The 8566-nt window shown below is 44.4% G+C and overlaps 2 protein-coding genes across 2 annotated transcripts; both read right to left on the bottom strand.

Annotated features, from left to right (window-relative positions):
• Positions 1-2212: 2212 nt before the first annotated feature.
• Positions 2213-2492, bottom strand: PHALS_01929 (uncharacterized protein; the record flags this gene model as incomplete). Its single annotated transcript, XM_024716414.1, has 2 exons — positions 2213-2240; positions 2335-2492. The coding sequence occupies 2 exons, from the start codon at positions 2490-2492 to the stop codon at positions 2213-2215; spliced, it is 186 nt and encodes a 61-aa protein (XP_024582015.1).
• A 1199-nt stretch (positions 2493-3691) lies between these two features.
• Positions 3692-4104, bottom strand: PHALS_01928 (uncharacterized protein; the record flags this gene model as incomplete). The annotated part of the gene is made up of 2 exons (XM_024716413.1): positions 3692-3870; positions 3924-4104. 2 exons carry the CDS (start codon positions 4102-4104, stop codon positions 3692-3694), a joined length of 360 nt encoding a protein of 119 aa, XP_024582014.1.
• Between the last annotated feature and the right edge of the window lie 4462 nt (positions 4105-8566).

Below are 8566 nucleotides of genomic sequence, written 5' to 3'. Positions count from 1 at the left end.
CACGATGAGAATGGTGGCGTCCACTACCATATAGAACGACTTGTGGGTTGACATCGTCAACCGATTTTAAACCAATAACTTGTGAAGTGGCGGAAATACTCAATTCCGAGAACTTGTGGAAGTTAGAGGTACCGCTTTGTCTAGACTGCCCAGACATCGTAGAAGCTTCGGTTCAAAAGGATAATGTCGCTTTGCGTCGTCGTGCGCTTCGCGCTTCTCGGCATTAGCCCGAAAAGCCGGAGGGCTATGAGCTGAGCTCAAGCTATGTCCCTGAGCCACTGTGGCCGTAGCCTCACCCATGTGAGAAACAACAGAGTTCGCAGGAGCGTGATCGATTGTTCAACATGCCGCAAGGCGACAATACACAGGAAGTCGGCGTTGCGCCTTGAGTTTGGCAAACTCAAGTCGAAGATGAAGCCCTACGCGCACATCTACTTCCTTGTCGCTTCGCTGTAAGGTAGACAGCGAGGAAATTTGCCTTGCCGCTGCACCCATCGCTTGAGGAGCTTATCATTATCTGCAGCGGTTTCACCAGGGGCGAGCACCACAGGGATGGTCCGTATTGCGGGTACAGGAGCGTCTCCCTTTGGAGCTCGAAGCCGAGCGTGGTTCCGATTCATTGGGATTTCTTGTGGTACCAAGAAGCGAGCTCGGAGAGCTTTCCGCTGGTCAAGATCAGCGTGTTTAGTGGTCGGGGACCAACTACGTAGACGCTTAATTATTGAATGATCGCGTCTTTCGCTTGAGTAGTGGAATCCGCTGAGCGGCAGCCGCATTTTACACCAAGGTCTAGGACCGAACGTGGATACGAGTGCATGAGAGATGTCCTGTGGGCAGCCTCAAACCGCCGCTTCTGTGTCTGGCTGAGGTGATTGGTATTAATACCACTTCCCCGAGAGGTCAGGGGATGGACATGGTATCCGCAAGTTTTGAGCTGGGCTCACATCCATCCGCTGGCGCACCACATCCCCCTCGTCTTCCCATGCCGGAAAAGGAGTATCCGACTCGTAGTCGACTTCCTCAGACTCCTCGACTAAAAATCCGTCGCCCGGGGCGGGCGCGGTGTATTGCGCTCGATTGCCGAGGGTTTGGGATGGCTTCTCGTGATGCTGCGGACGTATTGTCCGGAGATGCATCCTGTGCAGAAGAAGAGGAAGGACTTTGCCCGCGGGCCTCCTCGGAACCAGATAGGCTGGGTATTTTGCGTGTCGTTGACACAGGGCTCATAGAGCGGGTAAATGTTTATAGTCGATCTTAAAAGAACGTGTGAAGGTGTCTCAGACACGCGAACATCGTATGAGGCAAACGATAAATGTGAATTGAGAAAATTCACACATTAATGGGGGAGTGTCACGGGGTTACACATACCCTTGCAAGAAAGGGCAGATCGCACAAGATAATGTGACCGTTCATAGGTGTGGGTTACACAAGTTGGTGTAACGACAGTGGTGCGGCTACACCGAAACAAGAAGCCCCCACGTGGCAGGATTACCAGTAGTAATGTATGTTACTATATTAAGTAGGTCTTACAAAATTAATTAGTTCACAAAAGTGATTAGGTTTCGCTATATTAATTAGGTATGACTATATTAGTTAAAAAACAAAAGGTTTTATATTTTGACGGCTCTGCCGCAAATATAACAATTTAATTGTTTTAATTTTGACCAGAAGAGTCCACTTACCTGGGTTAAGGTCTTAAGTACTCTTGGAGGCAGCGGGTTGCGATCCGCTGCATTCGTACTGGATCTTGTCAAGAACTTAAGGTCGGGGACTTTAGCTTAGCTACCTCTAACCAAAGAGCTACGGTAGCCCCGCAGTATTTGCAAAAGCTAGTACATACTGACATGTCTCGTTTCGATTGTACAAAAACCTCTTTCTCGGTGTGGCTGGGTATGGTTTTGTTGTTTATCTTCCGTGATTATGCTTAAATTCTGATCATTTGATCAAGGCCATAATTCTCGAGCGCGAGGTTATAGTAGACAAAGTAAATTCAGCTGATCGTGAGCAAAGTAGGTTTGTAAAGATACTTGATGGTTGGGAGGTAGTTTGAGAAGTGAGATTGAAATGCTTAAGACTACTTTCGTCCTACTCATATGTACCCTCTGAAGGTCTTCATTCACAATTACGTTGATAGTCTTCCTCTTGCGTGCGACTGGATCGTTACTGAACTGTTTTCTTTCATACTGATGCTTCTTTTTGGTGGACACTACGTCTAGTGTTGCACCAGCTGAATTCCTGGCCTAGTTTTAAATACTCATAAGCGCGCAATCATTTCTACTTGCGGTAGTAATCATCGACATTTTAATATGCCACATTTGGACACATGTGTGCTACCCTTGAGTCATCGCCCTTACATCATCCCTTACATCCTCCCACGATTGACTTTGAGTCGGAGCTGTCCATAGTCTCTGACGAGAAGTCACCAATTTGATGTTGTCTTTGTTTACCAAAGTAGCTTCTTTTGCAAGATATCCACCCACTATTACCTTCATTGTTGGTTGGCGGCGATGGAGCAGTTTCTCGAAACATGACATGCTGTTGTGTGTATTTTCGTCTATATAAGCGCATGAGGCTTTTGAAATAGCTCAGGTTCCCAAGCGATTATAGTGTCACACATAGTTCGATAAGATATCTGCGTTGAAAGTCAGTTTGATCTCCTTCATGCGAGCGGAGAGCTCTAGCTTAGTGGTGATGTCGTTTATCATCTTCGTAATCCAAACAACTTAATATTTCCTTGCAGTTTAGTTCTCTTCATCTCCATATCTTGTGCTGCTTGCTGCAGCGATAAGCGACGAGTGTAATAGGTCAGGTTCCTTTGAATATATTGTGTGGACCTCTTTTTGTGTGTCTCACTTAAATTGTAAATCATGTATCGTTGTCTTTCCCCTTCCAGCTCAGTTGCACCAGAGCTGGAAGTACTTATCAGGTTAAGGAGCTTAAGATCTTATTGGCTATAAAAGTAAATGCCAATTCAACTTTCCGCTCTTCTAAGTAAGTCAATGACCCGCTGGAAGTGAGCAACACGCGGTGAGGCGTATCAGTTGACCTAAGTCTTCCTCGGAATCACGGACGGGTATCTCCCGTTACAACGTGTGTCAAGCATCAGAAAATCACCAACCTTTCATGTCACATTGCTAAGCTTTTGATCGCAATAATGTCTGATTAGCACAACTGTTTCTGGCTCTTTCAATCGTTTGTCGTGAAGTTTTTGCAATTTTATCAATGTCAGTTGCTCGGTTGTTATTTTTGAACTGGCTAGTGCTGATAGTCCAAGCATATACTAGCTTCTTTTGGCCAATGTCGAAAGCAAACGGCGAAAGTCCAGTTGATGCACTTCGCAATGTTACGTGAGCGAACTAATCGTAGACAGCTTTATGACTTGCTACAATGTCAGAGATTGAAGCACATTTTCCAAGGTAGGCTTTGTCGTATAGTTCAACCATCAGCTCGGGCTCGATACAGTGTGGCCATGCTCAACTTGATTACATAAGTTTTGTCAAAGAACGTTCTATGTCGCCTATGACCACAACTGGCCTACAATGTTAATATCGAAAATGCCATGAGAAATGTTCTCGGCGTTGTCTGTGGTCTATACAGCGGCATAAGTTATCGACAGCAGTGATATCGTATCGCATCCGTTTGACTCTGGAAATCCGGTGATGAATTCCGTCGATATCACCTCCCCGTATTCTTATGGAACCAGATGAGAATTATCTTGCCGTTCATCGTTGTGTTTTTGTGCTTCCATCTTGTACAAGTTTCGAAGCCGCTGGACTGACGTAATTGTGAATATTCTTTTCCATACTCGTTCAAAAAACAATTGAGCGATTTGGAGAAATGTGTGGGCAATCTCTGGGTCCGCTGCCGTAGCTGAGTCATAAAAAATCGTTATGATGGTTGTGCGAAGTTGGCTATCGTCCGACGCACATTGACATAGTTTACAATTTTGCGTTCGGCGACGAAAATTTCATCTCTCTTTACAAACTTATCTGATTTATCATTATTCTCCCATTCACCACGAAGCTTCTCATCTTCCTTGTATGCGCTAAAGAATAATTTGCGCCCGGCAGTTGCCAGCCATATAGGGCTTTTTGACGCAGTCATGTCGGAATAAATTTGAGGCACAAATCCTACTCCAGCAAATATGTTTGACATGACCGTGGTTTGAAAGTTGTGGACGAGCGCGCCAGAGCAATTAGCCTCAGTCTTGCTGAGAGAGACGAAAAAGATATATTACTTTCTGACCGGCTCAGCGGTATAAACAATGTTTTATCTATGCCAAGATTGAATATCCACGCCTTGTGTGGTCCTTTCGCACTCAGTCAAAGAGTTTTCATTTAAGGCCCTACAACCCTGCACGTCCAAGAAACCGTTGCACCTCCTTTTGATTTGTTAAAGTTGGCCATTGTGCAATCGTGTCTATTTTCTTTGTGTCGGCCTTAAATCCTTGCGCGGGAGTTGTGTGTCCGAGAAAGTTTACAGAAGGTGCAACAAAATTGCAGCGGGGCTGCGGCTGCGCTTTGCTTTGAGAAAGCTAAGCTAAGTTGCTAATCTAAGGTCACCGACCTTACGTTCTTTACAAGACCCAGTACGTTTGTAGCGGATCGCAATCCGCCACCTCCAAGAGTACTTAAAACCTTCACCATGATAAAGACGCTATTATGTTCAAAATTGAAACTGTATTAAATTGTTTTATTTGCGGCAGAGACTTCTATATCTAAAACCTTAGGTTTTCCTATCAATATATTCACACCTAATTGATAGTAAACCCAACTTAATATGCATAGTTTTTGCGAGTCCTGACTTTTTGAACACTCGTATGAGTTGCGGCCAAACACTAGTAATCATTGCTTCACCTATACGAACGACTCATCATTGATAGGTTTCAAAGTGAGCACGGAATGTTGTATACGTCGTGATTGCGGCGAGAAATGCATTTGAAAGGGGACTTATGCAAGATGGAACATTGAGAAGATAGTGCACGTTGCCCAGTCCAAGCTTTGTTTAATTTTTGTCGACGAAGATATCTTGTCCATATTGTTCTGTCTTAAAAAGTCAAGCCCAGCAATGCTATAGCTAGCATATTCGGACAGCCATCGGTTGGTATTTTTTGCAGAATCTTGGTAACTACTGAGTCGACTTGACAATTCTGACGCTTAAAACTTCAATCGCTGGGACGGCGTCTTCTATTAGATTAAACCATACGTAATGTGTGCGGTAATTGATTCTCGGGCTGTGCCAATGTAGAAAGGCGTACATGGGATTAGATCCTGTGCTTTACCCATGTTCCACTTTGACACATTGATTTTTTTAGACTTGAAAAAGGACGACGTCAGGTAGAGCCCATTTTCTGTGGTTTTGCATCCGGTTGCCGTAAGTTTTTACACAAAAAAGCTTTGGCTCGAAGTGTCCGCTCTAACAAGCGCACAGATGTCGGGTTCATTTGCCCCACCTAGAGCGAAGACGAGAGCTTTCGAGGTACCAATTACCTGCTTTTTTAAAAATTCTTATATTAGTAAAAATTAACCGTTTCGACAAATAATCAATACATACTTCTTTGGTATCCCATAGTTATGTAGTCTTCGTTATATGAGTCGTGCGGCTAGACTCCACAGATCTCGTCTTCGGCTCGTCATCTTTCAAGCAAAGATGCATCGATATCGACGTATCTGTATTTATGAAGACAATGGAACTCCGAAGAGGAAGGATCTGGGGTACATGTGTACAACTGGTCACACGTCAAGTGAAAATCACAGTCAATAGTAAAGCGTACATACGTAGTATAAGTCTAGGTGGCATAAATTCTTGATGTCGGTATCATAGAAATATCAGAGCTTATATTTCTGAAACGCTTTTTTGGAATCTACAGTTTTATATTCAATAGAAATAGCTGACGCTAATTTCTGGAGAGTGTCCTGTTTTCGCTGCTGATAGAAGCACTCGATGTATTTCAACCGTGGACTCGTCGAGTTATAACTTCTTCTGTGCAAAGCATACGGCAACTCAAATGCACATTTTAGCACCTACATTCGATCCCACGACCGTTTCAAAAAAGGACTGCATCTTCTTCGAAGATGAAATGAGCACCTGCATCCGGAACAAGACAGTTGAATAGGCTCATGTCTATCGTTGATCTAGAGGGGGTCACAGAAGTAGCGGCCAAAGTCTCGAAGGCAAAAACTGACAGACCGGGAGCTCACCACCTTTAATAATGGTGACACACATCCTAGAGCTCCCAACCGTGCGCAGATGGGAAAAAGAGGGTTCTTACCGGGCGGCCGCTGATGCTGAAGGTTCATGTCGTTTAGGGTCGCAGCGGAGAAAGCATTTTTTGTAAAGCGATAGTTGAGATGACTAAGTACTCGGCCATTCTTCAGACGGTGCAACAGCGAGCCGCGTTTGTGGTCTCCGACTTAAGAGGCCACGCACGAGAAAGCACATCCCGGAGGCGTCAATAGCTACCATCTCTTGCAGAATCTTTCACCTTCCACTCTATCTCTTTTGATGATGCAGTGGACTTTGCATTCAATGCCGAGTACATCTTTCGTACTGCATGAACCGATCAATAGTAATGAAAGTGAACGTTCATGAGCACGCCAAAGAAGATTCGCCTCAGTCGTGGCGAGGAATACGATTGAGACTAATTATCGTCTGACCAACCTGCTGTGCTTATAATGCTCTGTGTTAACATTTAGTATTCGCACCTTGCGTGTTCCCTTCGCTCTCAGATGAGGGGTTTGACGGATCGGGCTCCCACACAAGGCGGCTGACAAACACCTCATGAGTTATCATCTCGTATTAGTATGCGTAGAGTAGTCTGAGGAGAAATATTTTTTTGAAATTTACTTCGCAGAGACTGTGTTCAATGAGACCTAGCCCTAGAGACGTTCTTTTGGAGAGATTAGATTTACAACCCAGGTATCAATGTCCCGAGATTATGACATCGGCGAAAATTCTGATGAACTGAGGGCCGTTGCACCACGCGCGATATCAGTAACCAGAACTCGGAGGCATCAAATATGCCAAACACTTATACGATGTCTGTGCGTCTTGCAATAGGAAAACTGGTGATAGATTTATTGGTCATGTTATACCACCTGTGAAGTTTGTGGCTTTGACAGTGTGAAGTGTTGACTCGTCCTGAATCTAAATTCGATATTTGATTATAAGCTACGTATGGTGTGGCTACTACACCACGAGCCATTGGTCGACTAGAAGTCAAAAAAGTTATATGGCACGTTTGAGCTTCATGAAAATATATACCCACCTTAAACAGAAAGCAGAAGCGCTTGTGGCGCGGGCATGAAGCCGCGAAATATGAAGGTCAGAGGATGAGATTGGCCAAAAATTATAGCAATGGTAGTGCTAGGTGCCTCGAGCAGAAGTCGAAAGGCAGAAACGGCCGTGTGTCGCGGTCTAAAGGTGATATAGAAAAGAACGATTTTAATGTCGCAGTATTTAAAGTATTTCTCTGTAAAGACATGAGGGGGCGACTGTATGTCGCGGTTTTCACCAAGATTTAATGGCAGGACGGTAGCAAATAGCTGTTGTTATTTATGTCTGGGTCACACAATCTCCGTGGCCAGAGCCGGTAAAGTTGAAAGGCGACTAGTTTAAAAACCAGGCTGTGAAGACAATATTGTAGCCTTTTCAAGATATGAGGACACTGCTGAGTCTGCATTACATTTTTATGGGTCCACCGTCTTGAGCAGCGAAGCTCTAACATAAGATAGCGAAAGGATTATCAACTCGTGGACGTATTGGCCGAAAGAGATCCGAGAGATTTTACGTCCCAACTCACCAATGTGTTCAAGATACAGATAGAGCTTGAGGATCGGGACCGGTAAGGATTGGCACGCATGGGGTTGATATGATAGACCTGACTACTTCGTTAAACCAATCAACGTTCAAGCGCAAGTCAAGGAAGGCACTTGCGATAATCTGTTTTGCCATGGATGACTCACAGCTATTGCTTGCGCGCTCGACTAAAAACGCGATTTATGCATCGTCCCAGCAGGAAGACCACTTTGCTGAGGGCTATACGGATGGAACGTTGGTGGACGACAACGCTCTGACGACATATGTCGACCAACCTTTTGTTCACAAAGTCTGTACCGTTGTCAGAACTCAAGCATTTGAGATGAGCAACCCATTGATTTTCATTAAACGCCTTGAATTCCTTGAACTTGTTAGATACGTCATTTTTTTATTTTTTATTTTTGCTCCTGATCATGAATATTGCGACAAAGCGTAAAACTTTCCTCAGAAAAGAGAAATCATTTTGCACATCCCTTCGACGGAGTCTGCATTGAACCCATTATATCTATGGATTACGCACTTCGAGACGAAAAGCCTAGCGTACAAGCTCTTTATTTGACGTCGTTCCTTTAACCAGGAAAGATGAATGTGATGATTTGCTCACGCAAATGAGCTATAGAAAACTCTGGCAAAGCAGCTCGATGCGCTCGAGTCACTGAAGATGACATGCTTAGTAACTTTCCTGTGAATCTCAGCGAGTCGTACGCAATTCCCATCAAAACTTCGCTTTTTCCAAAGCTCGAGATGT

Source organism: Plasmopara halstedii (assembly GCF_900000015.1).
Source record: "Plasmopara halstedii genome assembly, contig: Scaffold_1651, whole genome shotgun sequence".
In the NCBI taxonomy this organism is placed as follows: domain Eukaryota; phylum Oomycota; class Peronosporomycetes; order Peronosporales; family Peronosporaceae; genus Plasmopara; species Plasmopara halstedii.
Note: the sequence above shows the minus strand (reverse complement) of the source record. Positions and strands in the feature narration are given on the sequence as shown.